At 36.0% G+C, this 27,088-nt stretch overlaps 1 protein-coding gene across 3 annotated transcripts; it reads right to left on the bottom strand.

The window, feature by feature from the left end:
• LOC142349311 (uncharacterized) lies at window positions 1–22,416 on the bottom strand. Of its 3 annotated transcripts, none has more exons than XM_075400784.1 (4): window positions 22,362–22,416; window positions 6,832–7,450; window positions 5,577–5,803; window positions 1–1,004 (listed from the first exon to the last, which is right to left on the bottom strand). In XM_075400784.1, exons 2-4 carry the CDS (start codon window positions 7,286–7,288, stop codon window positions 123–125), a joined length of 1,566 nt encoding a protein of 521 aa, XP_075256899.1. In that variant the 5' UTR covers window positions 7,289–7,450; window positions 22,362–22,416; the 3' UTR covers window positions 1–122. The 3 variants fall into 3 exon arrangements, with proteins under 3 accessions (XP_075256899.1, XP_075256897.1, XP_075256898.1); XM_075400782.1 differs by having other exon boundaries at window positions 22,169–22,408; XM_075400783.1 differs by lacking the exon at window positions 22,362–22,416 and adding an exon at window positions 22,108–22,182.
• Between the last annotated feature and the right edge of the window lie 4,672 nt (window positions 22,417–27,088).

The following is a 27,088-nucleotide window of genomic DNA, read 5'->3' as shown; positions in this document are numbered from 1 at the left end:
CTCACATTTAGGAAATTGAATTCGAGATGTAATTTCAACGTTTTGGAGCACTCGAAGTAATTAATCAACAAAAATTAGTTACGAAATGAAAATTAACAACGATTGTAAATATATTTGAAGTCTTAGTGAAATCCAGTACTCGGAAGGTATTCATTCCTTGTCTCGGTCAGGTGTAGAATGCCCAACGACTGTCCGTCATAATATAGCATAACTCCATCTATAGAACATCCAAACAACCCAAGAATGGGCAGCTGGAGTCGTTCTATCACCAGTTGGTCTAACGTGATTGGTTTAAGTTGTTCCGCGGCGAATAAAACTGACTTTTTCTCTTGGTCGTTGTGGAGTTCGAGCAGGTATGTCAATCCTTTCCCAAGTGAGAAGCTTCCAATCACCCAGTCGCTTCCCTCGACTTCCACAGAACGCGTTGTCCTCCCAGAGGCATCTTTTATGACCACACTACCCTGCTTCCATTTGACAACATGGAACGAACTCTTGTGAGGAAATACTAAGTAGTCCCCGGCGACAGAAAACTTTGGCTGGCGATCCACTGAAACATCCAAAATACAGCTGAATCGCACGATATGGTTTTCCATGACTGTGAGACGGGATGACACAAAATCAATCCTTTGTAAAAACAGCAAGCAACTCCCCGCGCTCTCCAGCGAAAAAGTGTTTTGACGGTCAATATTTGCATCAGCTAAAGAAACTTCCTCGGCCACCTTCATGACCATTTCAATGCCGTCTGTAATCTTGCTCCACTTTTCGACACTGTATAATGCATTCCTATTACAAATAACAAAATACAGAGCACTGTTGCAGATAGCAAAGTCAACTGGCACTTTCTGCCAACCAATTCCCACTGGCATCAATCCAGATGATTCTTCGGGAGTCCACTTCCATTTGGCCTGAAGGTAGAGATGGTTGTCCCGTACACTGAACTTTTTCAGCTTGCTTTCTATTGGCTTACAGTTTGACCAAACTGATTGAAACACGTAAATGTGCAACTGAGAATAATGAGATCGTTCCAACATTTTCAAACAAAGTGGAGAAATCTAGACTCAAAGCTCTCGCTGTTTTCTCTGTTGGGATGAAGTTCACAATGTTTTCTTACGTGTTTTAAAACGGCAGTATCAAAATCTGACAGGTTTCACTTCCAAAAAATTGCAAATGTGAACGTTTGAATCTCCCATTCCAACCAAATCTAAATTGAATTGGCTTAATATTTGGAAGTTTTCGTTCAATTTCTCCCTAATTTGTTACTTACCGCTGAATTCTTTTTCTCTCAATACGTTGACCATTTGTCTCAATTTTTTCACTTGAGCTTGATTTTTCGGTATAATTAATTTTTGAGCCACACCACGTCAATATACATGGCGAGATCCTTTTGATTTATGTGTTTGAATGGCACTGTTTGCGACGTTAGGAGTTTTCATTTTAAAAATTTGTATATATCCTAATCAGACTTGGCGCTTTTTTCCGGGTTTTATAGTTTCTTCGCTGTATTTTAATCTCCTTTACTAGAAGACGAACTCCTGAGCAGAATATAGTTCCCCATTATTGATCATTAAAACATTTTTACTGCCAAGTGTTTTCAAATTCAATGCAAATTTGTCTCATAACTTCCATTTTAGTAATTGTTTGATATATTGGCAAAATAGCAGAATATTTTATTGTCTTGGAGTCTGCTTCTTTTTTGGCAGTAAGGAATCTATAGATTTCCAGATGAATTTTAACACTATGTAACGAAATATTCTTATTTTCTAAGCCATTTTTAAATTCGATGGAAGTTTTTTTCGATTATGACGATGTTAAAATATATCAGATTTATGAATACTTCGCATTCTAGCATGCGACACTTTTTGTTCATCTCAAATTTCTACGTTGAGATGTTATAAAAAACAATTAATTTTAATTGATCTGTCTTTGTGAACTGTAAAACGATTTAGAATATTTTATTCTTTTCGTCCTTAGGTATTAATGAACACCCGTTTTTGTCTTTGCATTGTAATTTTTCCATTGTTTTGTTTCCTGATAAAGTCATTAATAGTCTGGAAATAGTTTGAATTTAATGTTAGTAATATTATCCCCAACAATAGGGCTGAACTTGTTCAATTTTTTGAAATGCCGGAACGCTAAAACAAAAAATTTCTTGATCTGAATCTGAGTTTTTCAATTATTTAACCGAGTTTAGATATCCCATAAAAATAAAATTGGCCATTTGCTTCCGCAATGTGTGTTTCTAATCGCAACAAATTGTTTTGCGATTAGAGGCAGATCATTCTGTGAATTCTATTGAGCGAGCTAGTTGTTTGAGATGATCAGATCCATTGTATCTTGCAAATTGTGGCTCGATAACTAAATATTTCGTATGTTTGTTTTAAAAAGTCCTTGTTGGTTTGCAGACTTCAGAGAATTTTTTCTGTCGTATTCTGTCTTTGTTTAAAATTATGCGTTTTTTGTTGTTTCTTGATGTCATTGTTTTTATGTTTGCTTGCTTCTGTGACGTCAATGCTAAAAATTTTCTCTTTGCAACTGGAGTTGGAATTTCTGACAATTTCCTTATGTCGCTAGGGAGAGGCAACGTATAACTCTTTTGAAGCGACAGATAATAGTTTCGGTTGCAGATAACGTTTTGTTTGGGAAAGTCCGACACTAAAAGTTGCTTCTGGTTATGTTTTCTAAAAGGCCGCTTTTGACCTCTAAATTTAGAGTGTTCAGGTTTATATTAGCTAGGAAGCAGTAGGTCAACGTTACTGTGTCCTGACAAATCTTATTCTTGAAATCTTTTACAATCATCTTCTTAAGCATCAATGAAGGTTATTCAAGGACTGTTCATTTTGAAGAGCTTTATTATCAAATGTTTTGGTTCATGTTATTTTATGATTGAAGAGCTTCAGAATAATGAGGAACCTATTTGAGCATTTGAGTTTATGGAGACTGAACTTTGTTGTTAAATCCATTACCCAACAATTTAAGAGTATAGAGTATTCAGTTGACTTTATATTGTTTGAATTTTTTTCTGATAAAGTCATTAATAGTCTGGAAATAGGTTGAATTTCTTTATTGTAAAGTTATCCCCAACAATAGGGCTTAACATAATCAGTTTTTTGAAATGCTGCAACGCCAAAACTGAAAATTTCTTGATATGAATCTGAGTTTTTCAATTATTTAACAGAGCTTAGTTAGTCCATAAGAATAATATGGGCCATTTTCTTCCGCAATGTGTGTTTTTAATCAAAAAACTTTGTGTTTTTGAAGCAGATCATTTTGTGAATTTTATTGAGCGAGCTAGTTATTTGAGATGATCACATCTATTGTATCTTGTAAACTTTGGCTCGATTTTTAATTATTTCGTATGTTTGTTTAGAAAAATCGTTGGTGGATTACAGACTTCAGAGAGTTTTTTCTGTCGTATTCTGTTTTTGTTTTAATTTATGCGTTTTTGTTGTTTCTTAATGTCATTGTTTTCATGTTTGCTTGCTTCTATGATGTCAATGCTAAAAATTTTCTCGTTGCAACTGGAGTTGGAGTTTCTGACAATTTCCTTAAGTCACTAGGGAGAGGCAACGTATAACTGTTTTCAAGCGACAGACAATGGTTTCGGTTGCAGCTACTGTTTTGTTTGGGAAAGTCCGACACTAAAAGTTGCTTCTGGTTATGTTTTCTAAAAGGCCGGTTTTGACCTCTAAATTTCGAGTGTTCAGGTTTATATTAGCTAGGAAGCAGTAGGTCAACGTTACTGTGTCCTGACAGATCTTATTCTTGAAATCTTTTACAATCATCTTCTTAAGCATCAATGAAGGTTATTCAAGGACTGTTCATTTTGAAGAGCTTTATTATCAAATGTTTTGGTTCATGTTATTTTATGATTGAAGAGCTTCAGTATAAGGAGGAACCTATTTGAGCATTTGAGTTTATGGAGACTGAACTTTGTTGTTAAATCCATTACCCAACAATTTAAGAGTATAGAGTATTCAGTTGACTTTATATTGTTTGAATTTTTTTCTGATAAAGTCATTAATAGTCTGGAAAAAGGTTGAATTTCTTTATTGTAAAGTTATCCCCAACAATAGGGCTTAACATAATCAGTTTTTTGAAATGCTGCAACGCCAAAACAGAATATTTCTTGATATGAATCTGAGTTTTTCAATTATTTAACAGAGCTTAGTTAGTCCATAAGAATAATATGGGCCATTTTCTTCCGCAATGTGTGTTTTTAATCGAAAAACTTTGTGTTTTTGAAGCAGATCATTTTGTGAATTTTTTTGAGCGAGCTAGTTATTTGAGATGATCACATCTATTGTATCTTGTAAACTTTGGCTCGATTTTTAAATATTTCGTATGTTTGTTTAGAAAAATCGTTGGTGGTTTACAGACTTCACAGAGTATTTTCTGTCGTATTCTGTTTTTGTTTTAATTTATGCGTTTTTGTTGTTTCTTAATGTCATTGTTTTTATGTTTGCTTGCTTCTATGATGTCAATGCTAAAAATTTTCTCGTTGCAACTGGAGTTGGAGTTTCTGACAATTTCCTTAAGTCACTAGGGAGAGGCAACGTATAACTGTTTTCAAGCGACAGATAATGGTTTCGGTTGCAGCTACTGTTTTGTTTGGGAAAGTCCGACACTTCAAGTTGTTGCTGGTTATGTTTTTTAAAAGGCCACTTTTGACTTCTAAATTTCGAGTTTTCCGCTATATTTTAGCTAGGAAGCAGTAGGTCAACGTTACTGTGTCCTGACAAATCTTATTCTTGAAATCTATTACAATCCGCTTCTTAAGCATCAATGATTGATATTCAAGGACTGTTCATGTTGAAGAGCTTTTTTGTCAAGTGTTTTGGTTCATGTTATTTTGTGGTTGAAGAGCTTAAGAATAGGGAGGAACCTATTTGAGCATTTGAGTTTATGAAGACTGAATTTTGTAGTTAAATCCATTACACAACAATTTAAGAATTTTGAGTATATAGTTGACTTTATATTGTTTGAATTGTTACAGATATAGTTTTTTCTGTGTTTGATTATTTGCACTTCTACTATGACTCTTTCAAGTTGTTTTCAACTTTTTGCCTGGGACATTGAGAGCTGAGGCCTTTGAACTGTTCAAATTGAAGCAGTAATGAGAACTGAATACTGAATACGCACCTTGTAAATCTAAAACAGCTTGCATATGCAGTTTTGTGGTAGTATTTTATACTCATCGAGTTTTTGAGACAATTCTAAATCTTACGGATTTTTGAAGTTGATATTATATCGCTCAAAAATTGCGCAACGAAATCGCCAATTAATATTGTTGCGCGGCAAAAATTTGTACTGAAATCCATAATTTTGTCAGTTAAGTCATTACAGAACCTTTAAAATTTAGGAAAAAAATGGATTTTTTTTGTTTAGGAAGTTTACGGACAGAACATGTCAAAAAACTATGTGAAAATTCATTACAACGGCCAGAATTTTATAATAAAATTCTTTCAAAATTTATAGACACTAAAAATCTTCAAGATTTGTCGTTTGATTAGTGTGCTCGCTAAACCAATGTCCACTGAGGCCAATGACTATATGTTGGAACTATCAGTGTCACGCACAGATTTTAACGAGTCGTCTTGTTTAATTTTGATGTGGTTGTCTGATGACGGGTGAGGTAAACCTAAGTTGGTCGTTTCTCCTGCTTTGACAGTCAATCCGAAACCGACTTCGTTATAAGCAGTTGGATAGTAGATGCTGTAATGGTCACAATCGCCATAGACAGATGGTTCCAATCTTCCAAATGCATTATTTGTTGCATTTTTTGAGCAAGAAGGCTCAATTGGGCCTTCGGATAAGAGAAATCATTCCAACGTTTTTTTTACTGCATGCATTCAACGACAAATTATTGGCCGAAAAAAATATATATACTTGTCTTCATTGGCATTTTCCACCACAACCCAACCCCCACCCCACCCCCCGCTGAGTGGTCACGCATACCCCCCACCCTAATTACCCTAAATATCCAATAACGGAAGTGAGGGTTATAAGTGAGGAGGAGGATTGTAACGTGCAAAAAGTATCCTTCAGCTGTAATCCTGTTCAAAATTGTCAGAATTCCTTTTCAGCTAGAAAAAATTGCTTTATATTTATACACCACGGAAAAGTGACGCGGTTTTTTTCAATGGTGTCCTACAATAAACAAAATCTTTTGAAAATCAAAAAGTTTAACAGTGGCATACAACCCAGGCTGAGGTGAGCGCTGGAAATCGTCCTAGTCCAGACCATTGCGATCACACACCTGACCTTTGCGCGCTCGGGTCTGAAATTACAGGGTCTGGAAGGCAGAATGGGCGCATTTGATTCTGACCATAGGCGGATTCGAGCGCACTTGATTCTGATCATAGGCGGATTCGAGCGCACTTGAGTCTGATCATAGGCGGATTCGAGTGCACTTGATTCTGACCATAGGCGGATTCGAGCGCACTTGAGTCTGATCATAGGCGGATTCGAGCGCACTTGATTCTGACCATAGGCGGATTCGAGCGCACTTGATTCTGATCATAGGTGGATTCGAGCTTACTTGAGTCTGATCATAGGCGGATTCGAGCGCACTTGAGTCTAGTCATAGGCGGATTCGAGCTTACTTGAGTCTGATCATAGGCGGATTCGAGCACACTACGAGCGCATAAAGACTGTCGAGCGCGCTTGAGTCTGGATCAGGGCAATTTTGGCCTGGGACGGTTTGGACCAGGGCGGTTTCGGTCTGGGTCGGTCTGGAACAGGACGATTTCGAGCACACACCTCAGCCTGGGAAATCTTAATCTCTGAGAAAAGAAAAACGTTGATATAGCGTCGTTTTTGACAAGTCCTCACTGTTTCTGGGAACAAGTTCGTACTCGACGCCTCCTCTTCCGACACTGGAACTCTCGTGTTTAAATTCCTCCTGATTCCTATGTACATTTTTAACCACCTCTTCAATTTTGTTCAGCCTGATTTCTAGATATTTCAGTTTTTGGAACATGTCTTTGAGGTCCTCTCTCAAACAATACAATTCATTACCTCGAAATGCAGTTGTGGTTTGAATATTTTGGTCTTCTTGTAATATTTGCAGTATTTGATGATTTCTTTGCTGATAAGATTGGCCAAATTTTGATTCCAAGTTGCAGACTTTTGCTATCAGTTGGTTAACATGGCTGTTCAAATTGGCTTCATCGGTTCGGCCAACAGGCATGGTCCGCGTTCGTTGCCAATTTCGTTCCGTGTATAAGGTATTTGCATCCGACGGAGTAGAGTAGTACATTCGGGAGTTATCTGGAAAATCACCCGCCATGACAGGTTGAAAGAGACTACTTTCCACGAATTCAATGGGAACAACTTTATGGTCATCCGTCTTGTGTGACTGCTCCCATTGCGATCGGGTGATTTTGGTTAAACATATCTTGCAGAAGAATCCAAACTCATTTGGCTCCGACGAATCAGGAAAAGTTCTTGCCTAAAACGTAAAGAGAAACCCGGGTCAGGACGTCGATTGCACAAAAATTGTTGAAATAGTGTAAAAAAAGTTTTCGTTGGAGTTCAACGAATTTTAATCGTGTATACAAGGGGAAACATATGCATTTTTTAGCATAAAGAGTGGGAAAAAAAGTGGAAAAATATGAAGATGAACACTAGCAGTGGATACGTTGGATTAAAGGTGGAAAATAACAAACAGACCTTCTCTTTTCCATTTTTGACCTCATTTTTATAAAAGATGTGCTCCTTTTTTTAAACAACCACTGCCAAAAGTAGCTCTCGTTTTAATCACATAGACAGAAGAAAAGACAGACGTCTTATTTTTGAACTCTTAATCTATTTTTTTGTGCTGGCTCTACCATATTGTTGTCCGTTCATGAATTATCAAAAGAGCACTTAAACACTAAATTCGACTTCTTTTATTCATCATATATTTTGCTTAGAGCAAAAACATCTCTCAGCAGGGAGACCAAGATTAAATACCCGTATGGATCAATGAAACGATCAAAATAAAGTTGACATAACTAATTACGGCCAATCAAATGAAACCATTTCGAAAGTGATTACGCATCAAAATCAGCAAATTGGACAAAACTCAGATTTTACTTTTTTTTACTGTTTGCTGATACACCATCTTGTATCGGTAATCAATAGCAAGCAGTAAAGGGACTAGGGAGTCTCGTTTCAGAAAATTACTTGAGCAGTAAATTATTTGTTACTTTGTTTTGTTTCTGCAACCTAAAATGTGCTGTAATTTAACTTGTGGGGACAGCAAAAATTCAATTTTTTTTAACTTTGGACAACACAGGCCGTTGTTATTTATCTCTGCCTTCAATTTGTATCCCTATAAGATTGAACTGGTATACAAAAAAAGAAACTGAGTTATTCAACCTGTTGAAAATCCAGTCAATTTTCCTATTGAAAAACTAACCTTAACAATTTCGTTTTAAATATGTAATTAAAGTAAAGGAATATAGCATATATACAGTTAAAGAAGCGGACAGCAAAATTTCAATATCCGGAAACAATTGAAACCGCTTAAATAAATTGGGCGTTGTAATTCTTGCATTGTCACAAGTGTAAGAACAGCCGTTACTCCAATAAATTGGCGTCTTACGAAATTGATAGAGCGCCACAAAAATAGCATGCTCCAGTAGTATACCTAATGGGATCCTCAAATTAACGAATTGTATGATTTTGGTTTTGCGTGCTGAAGCTCAAAATTCCAAAAATAGTATTTTATATGTTCAACCAATTTATAATTGTTTTCCATTTGAAGAAAACTACTTATTAATTTGCACATTAATTTGTACTTTAACTGTTTTTTATTGAACTGTCCTTTTTTATTCATTTTTTTTGTACATTAAGTACGCTTTTTAGTTTTGAGAAATCTCAGATTTCAATAAAAAGTAATCAGTTATAATCAACACAAGAGACCTACCAGTGGGCTAAAGCATTTTGGAAAACCAAACAGGACCTACAGGAAATTTGCATTCAGAAAATTTCAATTTACAAGCCAGTGTAAGCATGGCGGTTAGATTGAAAAAAACCAGCGAGGACTAGAAAATAATTTAGTTGATTCTTTATTGGTTGAGGATGCATGTTATGCTGTCGCTTATACAGATAGATAAATTTTATATCAGTTTATAGCCAAAGACCAAAAGCTCGTTTTTTGAAAAGGTTCAGGAAAACTCATGGCGAGAAAATTTCCCAGCAATGGGAAAACTTTTGAAATTGTGCACATGCTATTCCAATTGAAAACGAAAAAAGATTGAATAGATATTAAAAGATTTTCAACAAAAACTAGCATAATAGCACAGCTGTTTAATCAAAAAAAAATCAAACAAAAAATAAATTGATAAAAAGGATTTGTCTAAAGTTATTTTTTTCCAATTACAGTCTTTTTGAAAGTTAATTTGCCTGTTGTGGTTTGAGGATATAGCTTTGGTGAAATTTTACACGAACATTTCTTCACTGACAACCTACTATATAGACATCTATTTTGCCGGAAAGTGTGAGTTCAAAGTCGTGCTGATTCTAAGATACCTCCTAAATGTTGAAGAAGAATGAAGATTTGAGTTAACGGAACATTTTGATAAGTATGTAATAGATAGAGGCAAGAAGAGTCTCAGCACCAGGATCCAAAATGGATTATGAAAGAGTGTCTCACTCTTCCATGTGTAAATTTGAAAAAAAATTCTTTGGACCTATAAAAGATATGGGAGAAATAGAAATGAAGAGCTTAAGTACAACCTTTGAGAACATTTTACGTTGGAAAAACATCCTACTTCAAAAGCAGTTAAAAATTAGCAACGGTCATCGAAATCAAATTTAAAACCAAAATGGCACAGTTGCCATCAGAAACAAATAGATAAAACAATCTAATTTTACAAAAGAGAATTTTGAAAAAAAAATGTTTGATTGAATTTGCAAATTAACTGGGCTTATCTGGGTAAAATTGGATAAAAATTAGCTATAAGTTTACTATTAAATAATGTCTCTATGTTATCCATCTTTGGGCTATATTAACAAAACAATTCGACAAAAGTTTTGAAACTAATGGTCAGATTTATAAGTTACTGAACATAGTGAGATGAAAAGGAAAAACTAATGAAGTAATGATTAGAAATTTCAAATGCAAAATAATTATCAATCAGTAAAATTTGAACGAAAACCGAACTCGTCCACAAATCCAACTAAATTATTGCGGTGGGATTGGGTTTTGGTTGGAGGTAGGGAATTTCTTTTGGAAATGAAATCTACTGATCAAGATTTTTAACATCCCGGGTCGAATGTCCTCCCTAAAATCCTGCCATTTTGTTGTCAGAGGGGGGGCTGCCAGGGGGGTAAAACGGTGTAAGAGTGAAGGGGTAATTTGTTCAGAGGTTGTAAAATGATGTAAGAGCTGGGCTGCCAAGGGGGGTAAAATGGTGTAAGAGTGAAGGGGTAATTTGTCCAGAGGGGGTTAAAATGAGCTAGAGTTGAGCTGCAAAGGAGGGTAAAATGGTGTAAGAGTGAGGGGGTAATTTGTCCAGAGGGGGTTAAAATGAGCTAGAGTTGAGCTGCAAAGGAGGGTAAAATGGTGTAAGAGTGAGGGGGTAATTTGTTCTAAGGGGGTAAATTGATGTAAGAGTGTGGGGGTAATTTGTTGAGAGGGGGCAATTCTAACAAGTATTATTCGAATATATAGACTATCAAGAGTTGAACAAGCATTGATGGTCTGGAGGTTAAGGCGACGCAGCTCATGGTACAGAGGTTCTGGGTCCAGGGCTGGCAGTCTTCAGGTATGGGCGTTTAAACAACGTAAGATTGAGGGGGTAAAATGATGTAAGAGTGGGGCTGCAATGAGAGGATTTTTTAGGAAAATACAGCTCAAAACTCTTGCATCTTTTTGGGCTTCATTGGCGTTCAAGGGGGGTAAAATGGGGTAAGAGTGATGGGGTAAAAGACAAATTAACCCCCCACTCTTACATCTTTTTGGTCTGTCAAGGGAGATAAAACGATGTAAGAGTTCGGGGGTAATTTCTCCATTACCCCCTCACTCTTACATCATTTTACCCCTGTTTGAAGCCCAATGCAGCCCAAAAAAATGTAAGAGTTTTGAGCTGCATTTTCCTAAAAAATCCTCCCATTGCAGCCTCCTTCTTACGTCATTTTGGGCAGAAAAATTCAACCTGGAATGGTACCCCTCTTAACTTCCGAAAAAATAAAAAAAGGTGTTGTGGACGTTACTGAGGAACAAAAACAGCCCGGCCGATATATTTTTCCAATTCTAAAGAATTGTTGGTATGATTAGGAGTAGGTAAGTTTCATCTTCAGTTGTCAATTATCGGTCCAGTTCATCTTAGTTGCCCTATGTTTGGAAGATAGTATTGAGTTAATGTACCCGAACAGTTGCTAATGTAGGGGGGTCTAATCAGGCGTAACATGAAATTGGAGAAGTAGAGGATTTGATAATTTTTTACTCGCAATCCTTGTGTGCTAACTATTACAGCACCACGTCTTCACATCTCGAATTTGGGCATCTTTTTTAACTCAGTCTAGTCTTCTGTCTTCTTCTTCCTTCGAGGATTCAACACTCTAGCCAAGTATACGTTGAAAAAGAAGAGCTTCTCGTCAAGTAGCGTCAAGCATAACTTATGCACAATTTTGTGATATCCTTGAATATCAGGTAGTACTAAAAAGGATTGTTTTGATGGCCATAGAGCTAAAAATATTTTGTTGTTTTAAGTTACGTTTTTTAAGCAGTACATTTGAACTATACAGGTTTACTTGTTGTTAAATTCGTTCTGCTGTAAACTATTGTGCTCAATACCCAATATATATTTCTGTTGAATATATATTTCTGTTGTGCTCAATATATTTTTCGGTTGAATCCGGTTAAATATTTATTGAATACAAATAACAAAAGTAACTTACTGAAAGATATTAATAATAAGAGAGTGTGAGAGAGAGAGATAGAGAGAGAATAAGGTCCTGAGAAACGTTGTTAGTTTTTAAGAGAAGAAAACTGTGATCCAACACTCCGAAGAGCCTTAAGAGTTCAGTCTAAAAATTAGAGAAGAAAAATATTAATTGGTGACAGAGTGGGATCACGGTTTTCTTCTCTTAAAAACAAACAACTGTTCTCAAGTCTTTATTTTCTCTCTCTCTCTCTCTCTTATTAATAGCTTTCAGTAAGTTACTTTTGATATGTGTTTTCACTAAATATATATCCGGATTCAACAGAAACATATATGGGCATTGAGTACAATAGTTTACAGCATAGTAAAAATAAGATCATTTATTCAGATTCAAAATGAACTTATCGAGAACCAAAAAAAAACAGGGGAATAAATAGAGGGCAGTTCGAAATTTTCAACAAAAACATTAGATTGCTCCAGTATTGTGATCAATGAATTCTTTCAAACCAGCAAATAAAGTTTAATTTTGACACTGCGGCATCGTTGAGCAACATGATAAATTCAGATGACAAGCACAATAGAGCTGCACTTACAGTATATTACATGAATCTATCTACTTAACTCAATACCAACATTGTTACAGAAAAGATTACAGATGTCCTTTGTACCGCGAGATTCCCTAATGAAAATTCTAGACAAAGTGCTCGCGAACAAATGAATGCTCTTGGCCGATTGACCCCAGCAAATTGCATGGATGATCTCTTGTCTTACTACAAAGCAAAACTATTGGTGGATCGATTAGGGAAGGACTATTTTTAACCCTCGCAATCCCGTTCGCATCTTGTCGAGACCTTCACAGTTTTGTGCCGCAAAAACTGTACCGCAAATGCCACAAGAGGACACTTGAATTGCAATTAGATGGAAAAAAGAGGCCAAACTTAGCCGTATCAGAGTACTCTATGGAAAAAACAGGGCTATTCAAAGATCAACTAGGAAACTGTTTAGGAATTTCCCAGCACAGAACTTGTCATGAGATTTTTCCAGCGGAATTGGGACACTCTTCATGCTTAGCCGAACTCTTTTTCGAAACAAACATGAATGCGTTATTATCTTGTCAAACCGAAAATTTTTTTAGGGTCAGCAGAAGAGGCACCTAAAATAGAGGCTGCAGAAAACCTAGGATAAGGAATCTGGTTAATATTGTCAGCAACGGACACATATACCATGCGAGAGTTGAATGGATTGTTCAAACGCTCTCAAGATCAGAAATTAGCGAGGTTGCCAAATAACTCTTATCACTTTAGAATGTGGCAAGCAAAACACAACTCGGCATTTGAAATTTAGATCTAACCTATGAAGCTGTCAGAAGATTCCATTAATTAAAGATCAAGTAGAATTTTCTGGCCCTCTCAAATATTTATTGACTGAAGTGCCAGACATAGACCAAATTCCATGATTCAACAATAAAGTCAGGCCAGTCCTACTCTTATTATACAAATACAAGAAAAAATGATCAAAATGCCTTCAAGGAGAATAACGGAAAATTTTGCAAAAATAGCCAAGTACATCGCCTATCAAATGACGTTTTGGGTGACAACTTTGAGAGCTCTATGGCGTTTAATTACGCACTGCTGATGGGAGTGGTATCATTCATAGTTGCATTGACCTTGCGCTTACTATGCATGTATCCTTATCACAGATTTAGCTCTGCACGTCGTTTAGTCCAAAACTTTGAAGTTCGATAAACAAAGATCCAGACAAACCAATGCTTATAATTGACAGAAGTCACGTTCGAATAAAAGCTGGAGAGAGAGAGAGAGAAAGAGAGAGAGAGAGAGAGAGAGAGAGAGAGAAAAAGAGAGAACGAGAAAGAGAGTTAATTGAGAAAAGCGAGCAAATGTTGTCATGCAAACTTCCAAATCGGAAAACAATTTTGGAGCCCCTGATATTGAAACGGAGGAAAAACTCATAGAGTGGAGCTCATGTATGCCTGTAATACAAAAACTTAACTCCATTAACGACTTCGAAGAAGTCAATGTGTTAGTTGTTCATTTGAAAAAATGTCTATCCTTCTTTATTTGAAAGTTCTAAAAATCATTCATTACTATTTGTTAAGACTTTTGGACTCAATTAAACTGTCGTAAATTGGTGTAATGACATATATTTGTAGCTGTTTATGGTCATTTAATTTTTAAAAGAAACTGATGTAAGCGAAAAAGTTAGCCATATTGTTGGATATCAAGGAGTTATATCCTTGTGATATCCTGTCAGGCATACCAGGTAGTCCTAAAATGATTGTTTTGATGGCCATAGAGCTAATAGACATTTTGTCATTTTAAGTTACGTTTCTTCAATCGTACCTCTAAATTATACATGTATATTTGTTGTTAATTTTTCAAAGCTGTAAACTATTGCACTCAATGCCCATATATGTTTATGTTGAATCCAGATAAATATTCAATGAATACATATTACAAAGGTAACTTTCTGAAGGCTCTTAGTTTATAAGAGAGAGAAAGAAAGAGATGAAATTTTTGAGATCATTTCGTCGTTTTAAAGAGAAGAAAACCGTAATTCACCACTCCAAAGAGTTTTAAGTGCTCGGCCTAAAAATTAAAGAAGAAAGATATTAGTAATTTACTTTAGGTTGTTCTCTCTACCCTCTAACAGGTAAGATTTTACTCATTCTCTACTCAGGCTGAAGTTCGGTATCCAAGACAGGTCTCGGCCAGAAGAACTTGGGTTGCAGGTGGTCCAGACATAAAAGCCGAAGCTCAAACATGAGCCAGAGAGTCAGAATACATAACGTTGCTGCGATCAAAACCAAACGTACTATTGAAAAACGGATTCCTGTGACGGTTTCATGCGTTTAAGTTTGATTATAGCAACACTTTCTTATATTTTGTCATACGGTATGGATAAACCATCATATATCCATAACCGTGTTCAGTTCAGTTTTACCCATTTGAAGGGCAAGTGCTAGTGTTATTTAGTTTAATTTCATTTCATCCAAATCTTCATCATTTCTTGTCTGTTCATTCTGTCTGTGCAGGAAACTGTCTGTTCAGCTTATAATACCATCTTGCAGTTCTTTCCTGTCTTGTGATTATGTTATGAACAAAACTTTCTTTTCCTAAAATGTACTTTAATTTAATCATTCGGTAATTTTCACTGCTGAAAATCAGTTCTAATTAAAATCTAGTAATTCGCTCTTCAATCGGACTCAGTGAAATAGAATAGCGCCAATCGCACTTCGATTAGCCAACTTGGCAATTAGAAAATCTAATTGTAGTTATTGAAGTGCCATTTGTGGCGCAACTGCCGAGAATGATTTGAACTATAAGCATTTGCGACTCGATTGGATCAATCTGTCGCAATCGAGTATAATATGGCGCAGTCAGCAGCTGAATCAAAGAAGACGCCTCTTCATGTAGATGCATTTTGGGAGAAGCCTACTGCCACCCCTTCATTGACGTGGGATAAGTGTACTCAACAGTGGAAGCTAGCGTTGCTAGCAAAAGAAGGAATTCGACTCGATAACCTTCTAAACGATCCACCAACAGCGGTAACAAATCCACCCGAGCCAACTTACGAGGAACCAGTGGAAAAACACACGCAAGCGACGGAAAGGGATAGAAAAATCCGTAACAAACAATTCATGGTAATTTGGCAATTTTGTTGCAAAAAGATTGAGCAAATCGGTATCTTGTGCGGAGATAAACCTTGGGGGATCTGTGAGCAAAAATCGATATCTTTGTTGTATTTGAGATTTGGAACGGAGGGACGACGTATAATTAATAGCAAACATCATCACTTTCAAATAGAAAAAGAGCCATTTAAAAACTATGGCAAGCAATGGAGGACTCCTTTACAAAATTGAGAAATATAACTTGCGAACGCTTTGTCTTCTACTCTTATAAACAACAGAAAGGTGAATCTGTTGAAAGTTTCTATGGTCGTTTAATAGAACAAGCAGAAAACTGTAGTCTAGGAAGTGAGGAAACTACCCTAAATCGAGATGCTTTCATACTAAACATGATAGATCATGAAACCCAAAAGGAGTTGTTCAAGGAAACAGTTGAACCATCCAAAGCGCTCGAAATAGCAATCCAGATGGAGATGGGGACACAAAATCAGCAAAAGATTAATCAGAATTTGATGTCAACTACAAACTCAGTAAATGTAGTCAACAATTACCAGACACGCAATTGCAACGCGAGTGCCCAACAACCCAAACGAGATTTCACGCGATACCCAACTGTGCCCCAAAACTACCAATACAGCAGCATCTGTATGAATTGCGGCCTACGATGGAGTCACAATCATCGACAGATTTAACCCGCAAATGGAAAAAAGAGTAATAATTGTGGAATAACTGGCCATTTTAGGAGAAAATGTCGAAAGCCAAAACGATCACAGGGACAAACACATAAAGCCCCGCAAACAAACGTCAATCAAATTGATAAGTCTCCCGAAAAAAGTGACGACGAGGAATCCCTTAACTACATAATTAGTTATCGGAAACTATACTACGAGCAAGTATACGATTCGAATTATGACTCTGACGACTATGTGGCGCCAATCTCATATGATTCGGCAAATCAGCTCGAACCTCTAAACGTCAAAACACAATTCGGAGAAATAAAAGCAAACGCTATGATTGACTCTGGAAGAGCTGTTAATCTCATAACGAAAACATCAGCAAATCAAATAATTCGAACTACACAATCTGCGAAATGGAATCTTAAGAGGGTAAAGAGGGACCTAAAAACATTCTCCAATGAGCCGATAAAAGTCCTCGGACATCTTGAGACAACGGTTGCATACAATAATTGGATAGACAGAGAAGCCAGTCTGACAGTGGTCGAAGACGGTCACAAAATCATCATTGTCAGAGAGTTCTTCACAAGCCCCGGTCTTGCAGTTGTACAGCAACAACAACCAAAAAATGGTAAATGTGTCAATGACATTAATAATTTTACATGTAACATTAAAGAGACAATCGCGGTGCAATTTCTACATTTTAGTTATAGAATTGGTTTTTCAGAGACACATGTAGCGAAATCAAAATTTCATCAAAAGTTCTCAGCAAAGCATCAGAAAGGTCGGCGAGTTCCAATAAATCTCCAACCTAGAGTCACGGCGGAATTAGAACGCTTACAGAGGGAAGGTCATATCGAAAAACTATCTAGTTACTCTGACGAACGCGCCGACCTTTCTGATGCTTTCCAATCTATAAAACTAGCATTAGATTCTAAAGTACTAAATAAAGGAATACACAAAAACAAATATCAAATGCCCAACATTGACATTTTAATTGATACAATATCACAACATCTTACTAACACCCAAAATAGCCAACAGGCAAATTTCACCACGTTAGACCTAACATATGCATATAGTCAATTAAAACTCCACCATGACACCGCAAAACACTGTAATTTCAACATTATCTGTGGGGAATCCACCGGACCTATAGATTCAAAACTGGATTCTACGGTTTTACTGATATGCCGTAAGATTTTCAGAAAGCAATGGAATACACTTTAGTAGGTTTACAAAACAACTATTGCTTCTTAGACGACATCATAATCGTTAGTACCGGCACTGAAATAGATCATTTGGCATATGTTACAAAATGCTTAAAAAATTAGACGAAGATAATTTAAGAGTAAATCTTCAAAAATGCCATTTTGCAAAAACGAAAATTCAAAGGTTAGGATATAAGTTTACACAGACTGGATTATCACCGTCAGAAAGCAAAACTAGCAATATTAACAGCAATATTAACAATGCCACCACCAACAACACTAAAACGTCTCCGATCCTTTCTCGTGTCAGTACATTATATTGGTAAATTTATACCACACTTAGCACAATTATGCCATCCACTTTGACCACTTCTCAAAAAATCCATAAAATTTGTTTGGACGGAAGAACACACCTAACATTTTAATTTAATCAAAGAAAAAATTGCCAACAGCACAGAAAATAGCCATTACAATCCAAAATTCGATGTTCGAGTTAAGTGTGACGCCTCACTTTCTGGATTGGGTACAGCAAACTACATCCGAAGGTTGGAAACCGATAGCATTTGCGTCACGATTTCTCAACTCAACAGAAGAACGCTACAGTGTTAACGAACTAGATCTATTGGGAATAGTCTGGCCAATTGACTATTTCAAATACTACCTATTTGGCAATTTTTTCTAGTAACGGACCATCGAGCACTATTGTACATTCTAAAAGAGCACAGATCGAACAAATCGTACAATAGTTGACTATCTAGATGGATAGATATATTACTTCCGTACAACTTCACAATTAAACAGATGCCGGGAGCAAAAATGGGTTTAGTAGACTACATATCTACAAACTCATTCGGAAGAGCTAAAAAATATCTACATATGACAAACACTTTGTAATAACAACATAATTTGAAATTCGCAACTCATTGAAACCTCTAATTAAAAAAACAGAACACATTACAAAAATTTAATAGCATATTAAAGTTACATTCGCCTTCATTTCATTCAGAACAGTCATTTGCACCGCAAATGCATACACCACAAAATATTAATTCAAAAATTAGTACTAAACCACTTGCACCACAATTACTGCTTTCTCAAAAGAAAGTACAATTCGCGTCGCAATTAACACTATCAAATTCAATAGTTGATCCGCATTTAAATCCTCCTTTCGCATCGCAAATACCTCTTAAAGTTAGAAAATCACAATTTGTACTAAATAACTGTAAAGTGAATAGTTCACATTCCATTAACGAATTTGCTGCAAAAGAGGTGGAAATGTCAGACAGTAATGAATGTGAACACTCTGAACAATTATACCCAATAAAGCTCATTAATGGTATTAAGACAAATAATCCACCTAAAATTACTAAATTAAGCGCGAAAACACAAAATTCCAAAGTATAAATACCACTCGCACAAGAATCGCTCGCTTTTTTCCCAAAATAGATCCACAACTCACTTAACTTTGATTAATTCTATCAAATCGCTTCACACAAGTAAATCAGTCAACCCTATCAACAAAATGCCTAAAACTAAAGCTACTCGATCAAAATCTACCCCAACAAAGGCAAGAGTAACATTCTCTGATACAACTCTTTCCACACCCGGCACACATACCTCCTCTAACACCGAGACCCCATCAGGCAGTTTGATTGAGGAAGCAGATGACATCTACTTCACCAAAACGCTAAATAAAACATTTAGCAGAAAGCTTTTGGCCATACTAACTGGGAGAGACGCGATTCTCAAGGAGGTGAGAGACTGCGTAATTCGAGATGACCCCGACAGACTTCGAGAAATAATTCCCTACCTTTTCTCCTATTGGCGTGATCTTAGTTTGAAACATGGCTGTGTCTGTCTTGACGATCGAATATCAACCCCGAAAGCCATAAATGACGCAGTACTTGAGGATATACATTCGACGCAACCCGGGAGTTTTGCCATGCCTTCACTTCCGCAGAACATTTGGTGGCCGTATATCCATTGGGATATACTGGCAAAAGCCAGTGAGTGCAAAGCTTGCACAGAAATTAGTAAGAATCTTAAATCAAAGGTTTCGCACCGCAAATGGGCACCTTTACCAAAATGCGTCGAACCGAATGACGAAATACAAATAGACTTTGGTGGACTAATACTTAATGAAAAAGGCATAGAACAATATTTCATTACAAGTGTAGTAATTCCTTACTTGTAATTTCATTACAAGTACAAGATAATCAAAATATCCCACAGCAGAAATAGTCAATAACGCCTCCGGTACAAATGTAATCAAATTCCTAAAAATATATATAAATGTATATATATATATATATATATATATATATATATATATATATATATATATTTATATATATATATAATCACGGGGTACTTAGAACAGTTAGATTAGATCAAGCTAGATGTTTTACAGGAAAAAAGTTTGAAACATTCTATATAGAAAATAACATTACACCTATACTTGCACCAGCAAACGATCATAGAGCAATTGGTCTAGTAGAACGCCTTATTAAAACAATTAAACGACAATTATCTTGCATGAAAACACAACTAAACGAAAAATTTAACTTAGAAAATTCACTATATGCAATTATAAAACGACTGAGAATTTTAAAACAAAAAACAATAGACATCACACCATTCGAAGCCCACTTTGGTAGAAAATGTAATACAACTATTTCTAACATCACCACTAAACCTAATAACAAAAATCTAAATTATAAGAAAATAATTAAACATTATTTAGATGAAGACACGATACCAGGCCGTTCGTATTTAACGGAGGAATAATGGGCAGATACAGCTCTTTCTTCGGACACTGAGATTGAGAAAGTTATCTGTGCCGCAAATGCCCGCGCAAGAAAAGAAGAGGAGAAAATGAAAGACGGAGAGCAACGATTGATAAAAATCAGAAGGAGTTTTCAGGCCAATTCCGTTTTCGGAAAAAAGCACCCAATTAAAACTAGCCAGAAAAATACACGAAAGCCAGCGACAAAAGAAGAATCTCGATTTTACGAGGTGGTTGCTCCAGGAAGTACAGTGTGCAAAGTCAGCCCGACCACGAGCGTCATTAAAGAGCCGAATGGACAAGAAGTTGGGGTACGAAATTCGGATATCGCGAAGTTTGGCACAAGAGCAGAACGAGATACGAAGCTTACACTGTACAGAGAGAGAAGAGCAAAGAAGATATACAAAAAAAAACGAACGAGCAGAAAATCAACCAACATAGACGAGACTTAATAAGAAAAAACACCGGGGACAAAAAGATCCAGAGAAATAGAAAACAGGCGGATGATATTAGTGGGCTATCTTCAGGAAGATCTTGTATCTCTTCAGCTGGTAATAAGGCACGATCTCTAAAAATGAAAATCCCGAAGCGCAATCCAAAACATGACGAAGCTTTCATCAATAGACCTGATCTTACTCAAAAACTACATTTCAGCCCACCTGCTCCAATTGCGCCGCCACCGCTTAATCCAAATGAAGCTGGGTCATCCGCGGTACAAATGGCTTCTCTGCAAATACCCACTCCAATTTTACGGAAAACAAGCAAACGACAGTTAACTATAAGCGATACGTCTGATTCCGATACGTCTTCCGTGAGAAAGAGCAAAAGGACTCTTGAACGAAAGAAGTCATCACAGTCGTTGATGGAGAAAATTCAAAATACAGAAGGGTATTCAACGGAAATCCCTGAGTCTATTAGTGACTTTATTGGACATGTTTCGCCACGAAACCCTAACGAAAGTTGGACAGCAGACCCGAACCCAAATCTCCCAAGAGAAATGACGGTCTTGCAGGCAGAAAATGAAGAGAACTCAGAATCCGATTAGAAACTCATTGAAACTCTATGAACTCTTTATATTTTACATATTATTTAATTTTTTATTACTTATGTAACCGGTGAATATTAATTAATTTTCTGATTTTACCAACTAATTTTCTTTTCTCCCAACAGGGGGAAATGTCACACGGTATGGATAAACCATCATACATCCTTAACCGTATTCAGTTCAGTTTTACCCATTTGAAGGGCAAGTGCTAGTGTTATTTAGTTTAATTTCACATCATCCAAATCTTCATCACTTCTTGTCTGTTCATGCTGTCTGTGCATGAAACTGTCTGTTCAGCTTATAAACAAATCTTGCAGTTCCTTCCTGTCTTGTGATTATGTTATGAACAAAACTTTCATTTCCTAAATTGTACTTTAATTTAATCATTCGGTAATTTGCACTGCTGAACATCAGTTCTAATTAAAATCTAGTAATTTGTTCTTCAATCGGACTCAGTCAAATAGAATAGCGCCAATCTTACCGCGATTAGCCAAGTTGACAATTAGAAATTCTAATTGTAGTTTATTGAAGTGCCATTGAACTGCTGAAACTGATTTGAACTATAAGCATTCGCGACTCGATTGGAACAATCTATCGCAATCGAGTATAACATATTTCAAAGCAAATATGCCAAAAGTTTCTTTCGTTTAAAAGAGAACATACCAAAGATTTTAATTGAGGTTTTAAAACCGAACATGCTGACGATATTAATACGCTAACGAAAACGCAATTTTAATTAAACAAAACCTTATTTATCAACAATGACAATTTTAATGTGGTCAAACTCTCGATAAGGGAGTGTGCGTTTTTGTGAAGTGTCAGTGTGTGAGTGAGTGAGTGAGTGAATGAGCTAGATATTATGATGATAAATACCTGTAATAGATGTAAATATAATTGTTAATAATTTTTGCTCAAACAATGATTTAGGTTTTACCGGGCCATATGAACGTCTATCCGACATGCTGTAGAATTAGATGGCTTTGAGATGCAGAGAAGGTCTGGAGATAAAAAAGAATTCATTTACAAAATTGCATCTCGATTTCTATGCCGAGAGCTGGCGTATAAATAACAGCCAAAATTGACGATGAAATACGAGCGTTCAAAGCTTTTTAATTGAATGTACTTACAATTAAAAAACAACTCAAACTCAAAATAAAATTACAATCACGGTCGGCCGTCTATACGCTGTGCATATGAACAGATAAAACTCACGTTCAACTCTCAGCAGCTTGATGTTCTGTTAATTTCAATAATCTCTCCGATTTTGTACATTTATCAAACTGCTTCGTACAAAATTAGGCGGGACTGATTGAGAGTAGATAAAAGTTTACAATTTTCGGGACATCAAAATCCGCTAGCCATTATTTGCTTATTAAAATCAATGATACACACTTCTCAAAGCAGTTTTGAGAGCATAACTACAAAATGAAAATTGTTATTAGAATTTTTGGGACATCATAGTCCGCTAACCGTTTTTTATTAGTAGCTATGTTCTCAAAACTGCTTTTGAAAATTTAGTATAATGAAGCAAAATCTAAGCTGGTAAAATTTGCCGCTATGTTTTTACTGAAAGATTTTTCTCTCACGAAGTTTTTGAAAACAAAATTGATGAATTGCGGCTGTGAACAACCTCCACAATTTTAAATTAATTTAAAAAAGCAGACAGTGACTCACTGAACAATTCGTGAAAGGAATACCAAAGAGGACTTTGCGATATGTTTCTTATTGCCTGAGTCACTGTGAATTAATAATTGCACTCTACCGCGAGTTGACTACCTGGCGAAAATCCTGGTAGTCATAGAACATGGATGATGTATACGATTTAAGGGATGTCGTGAGAAAGATCATAATCTCGATCATTATGCAGGAGTCTATCATACGGGTTGAATATTGGGAACAAAACTCAACACCGTATTAAGTTCATTCGCACCATTTTTATCTTTATTTCCAATTTAGTTCTAAAGTTGGAACTGACTCATTTTTTGCATTTTACTAGACAAGAAACATTCTGTTCATTTGGTAAACATTTTGAAGTTCCTATCGTTCGGCGTGATCAACTTATGATCATCTTTATTTTGTTTTGAGCAGTAAATTGTAAATACTTCCATTCTGTCAATTTCACTGCTACAGTTCAATTGTAATTCAAACTTTGTCAATCTCATTTCAAAATTCAGACTAAAAATCTAAGTAGTCATTAGCGACGCAAAATCCAAACACTAATAAGAAATCTAATAATCACTTAAGGGTAAAGAGAAAAGGCGAAGCAAGCTCCACTCGCTAGTTTAAAAGAGTTCGCTCGCTGTGCACTTGGTCCAAAAAGTAAGTAAGTCGATCAGCATAACATGGCGCAATCAACAACGGACTCCAGAAAAACGCCTTTTCTTATAATTGCCTTCTGGGACAAAGCTACAATCACTTCACCTTCACCTCTGCCATGGTAAAGTGGACGCAGCAGTGAAAACTTGCTCTCTTAGAAAAAGAAGGATTTAAACCAGAGACCTTCTAAAGTGGACCTTCAACAGGGGTTGCATATTCGCCAGAGCCAGTATTTAAAGAACCTGTCAAAAACCATACCTAAACAACGGAAAGGAACCGCAAAATCCAAAAGCAACAACTCAAGGTCAATTGTTAAAAAAGGAATAGATAAAATCAGATTGTTCTGTAGAGACGAACCGTTTGAGTTTTGTGACCAGAAAGCTACATGTTTCCTCTACCTTTTTGTAGGGACGGTAGGACGCAGAATTTTCAAGAGCAAGCATCCACACTTCCTAATCGAAAAAGTACTAATGAAAGAATTGTAGAAAGTCATGCAAGACTCTTTCATCAACGCTCGTATTATCACGTAAGATAAATATGTCATTTTCCTTTCTAGACAACAGAAGAAAAGGAGAATCTGTTGAAATTTTTTACGAATTATTGATTGAACAAGCTGAAAACTTCAGTCTTGGAGATTAAGAGTCTATCTTCATTCGCGACAGCTTCATACTAAATGTGCTGGGTTATTAGACCTAAAGGGAACTACTTAAAGAAGTAGTAACACCTACTAAAGCTTTAAAAGTAGCTATCCATACAGAAAAGGGTGCACAAAATCAGGACATATCAACCACAATTAAAATAATAACAAAAATCAGTCGGTAATGATAGTCAAAAACTAACAAAATCGTAATCGCAACACAAAACTCCAAAAACAAAGACAAAATTACAATTGCAAATGTCGCCAACCAACACCAATACAAAACAGCTGTCGCAACTATGGACAACGTTGGAACTACAAGCATTGACAAAACTGCCCAGCAAAAGGCAAAACTGTAACATTTGCAGAATTGCTAACCACTCTGCAAATTATGCACAAAACCAAAACGGATACAATCTCAAACATCACCACCACAACAAACTAATTTCAACCAAATTGAACGAACTACGTGTGACGGAGAATCAGTTAACTACATCGCCAGCTATAGACACTGTATGAGCAGGTGTATAACTCTAACTATGATGGTAACTCTGATAACTACATTGCAGGCCTTTCTTGTGACACGGAAAAAAGTTATAATCTTTCAACGCAAAATTCAGTTTGCTAACATCTACTCTATAAAAATGTTCGACTCAGGTATGTCTGCAGGAGAATCAACAAAAGGTTTGCCAAAAACATGCTGAAAACTCCCCCTACAGCTCGATGAAAAGCTAAAACTCACGAGAAAGTCTTAAAAACGATAGCAAATTCTTTAAAAAACTGGCTAAAAATGTCGCTTTTAATGACTGGATATGCAACAATGCATCCCTCACAGTGGCGGAGAACATCGCAGGGCTGACTTGGTTAATAGCTTTGGACTGGCAGTTGTGCAACCGAAATCAAAAGGGGGCAAATGAGTTAGTAATATAGAAAAATCAAAATACAAAATTAAACAGGCAATGTCGTCGCAATTTCCGAAATCAGTGTAAAAAACTGGATTATCTTAGATTCATATCTCTAAATCAAAATTTCATTAAAACACAGCAAAGCACCAAAAAAGTCATCACCACCCAATTAATTTACCACCAGAATTACTGACGAACTCAACAGATTGCAAAAAGAGGGCCCTATCTAGAAACAAACAAGTTGTTCAGACATAAATTTCACTTCTGCTGTCGTGATTACATTTAAAAAAAGTTTGTGCGAGGAAATTAGAGTTATGTTCTAAAATTTTAAACAATTCAGCTTATAAAAATAAATACAAAAAATCTAATATAAAAATGTAATTTGAGTCATTCTCACAACATCTAACAGAAACACAAAGCCGACAACAAACATATTTCTCAACCATAGATCTTAAATATGCAGTAAATTACAGTTACACATAGATACAGCTAGAAACTGCAATTTTAACTTTATTTGTGGTAAATCAACTGGAACCTAGAAATTCAAAATTGGATTCTCCAGTCCAACTGACATGCCAGCAAATTTCCAGAAATCAATGCATTATACACATAAAGGTCTGCAAAATATATTTTGTTTCTTCAACGACATTATAACTGTCAAAAATCAATTATATCCATTTGCACATCAATTTATGAAAATTTTGCATTGCCTACTAAAAGACAGAAAGGCTCGGATACAAATTATTTCGCTCAATTAGATATTTTGCCACTCGAAAGCAAAACGGCCGCTATTTTAACAAATCAACATTCAAATACATTTAAACGATTAAGGTTGTTCCTTGCTTCTGTACACTATTTTGTCAACCATTAAGAGTATAACTCATGGAATGTGTACGCTATAGTGTAAATGAGATAGAGTTGTTTAAAATAGTATGGTATGCCGACTACTTCATATACTATCTGTAGGGCAAACATTTCACAGTATGCACTGATCACCGAGCATTATTGTCGATGCTTACAGGGCATTGGTTAAGCAAATCATCCAACAACTGACTTTCAATGTGGGTTGATAGACTGAACCCATATAATTTCACAATCGAACATATGCCAGGAGCAAAAATGAGTTTGGTTGATTACCTTTCTTGAAATTTTTTTTAAAACATAAAAAAATTTCACAATTTGATGAATATTTCGTTTTTCAACTATATCAAAAGTAAGACCATTATGTTGGCAAGTTATCCAAACTAAATATCCAGTCCTTGAAACACTTAGAAGCATATAAAAACGCAATCTCTCCACTCAAAATACAAAAAGGCTTCAACGGACAAAATTAGCAGCGCAACAAAAAACAAACTCAAAACTTTAAATGTCAGTTGCAATTTAATTAAAACTTTACCAAAATTCACACTAAAAACAACGAAAATAATTGAATTGCACCGCAATTGCCATTGCCACATTTGAAAAGCAATTTGCACTAGTTATTAAGCATTCAAATAAATCACACTCTTTAAACCAAGTTAGTGCGAATGTCTTGCAAAAGTAAGATTTTAAAAACTGTGAGCACTCTGAGCAATAGAGTCCAAAAGGCACCACAGTTGACGCCATATCAAAAAATCAATTCCAAATTCCCAATTTAAGCGCAAAAAAATTCAACTATTTGTGCCAAGTAACTGTATCCAACTCGCTTTTTGCCCATGAATCTCTTCAACATAAATACACAGAATCGAGTATAAAATCTTCACTATTATAAATGCCTTGAGTAAAACCATGAAAAATTTTAACTCCGACCCGAACTAGGGACACATACTTAATTAATTCGCAAAACAAAACAACACCTGGAACTAGCAAAACTTCAACAACTGACATAACCCCCTCAACCAACAAAAATGACACTGCGAAGGACCAATACCTGACGGACACCATTAACAAGATCTCTAGCAAAAAGCTTTGGGCTATACTGACCGGAAAAGACGTCATAAGAAAAGAGCTCAGAGTG

Source organism: Convolutriloba macropyga, chromosome 11 (assembly GCF_964194025.1).
Source record: "Convolutriloba macropyga chromosome 11, txConMacr16.3, whole genome shotgun sequence".
NCBI lineage: Eukaryota > Metazoa > Xenacoelomorpha > Acoela > Convolutidae > Convolutriloba > Convolutriloba macropyga.
The sequence above is the reverse complement of the archived record's forward strand: the minus strand, read 5'-3'. Positions and strand labels throughout refer to the sequence as shown.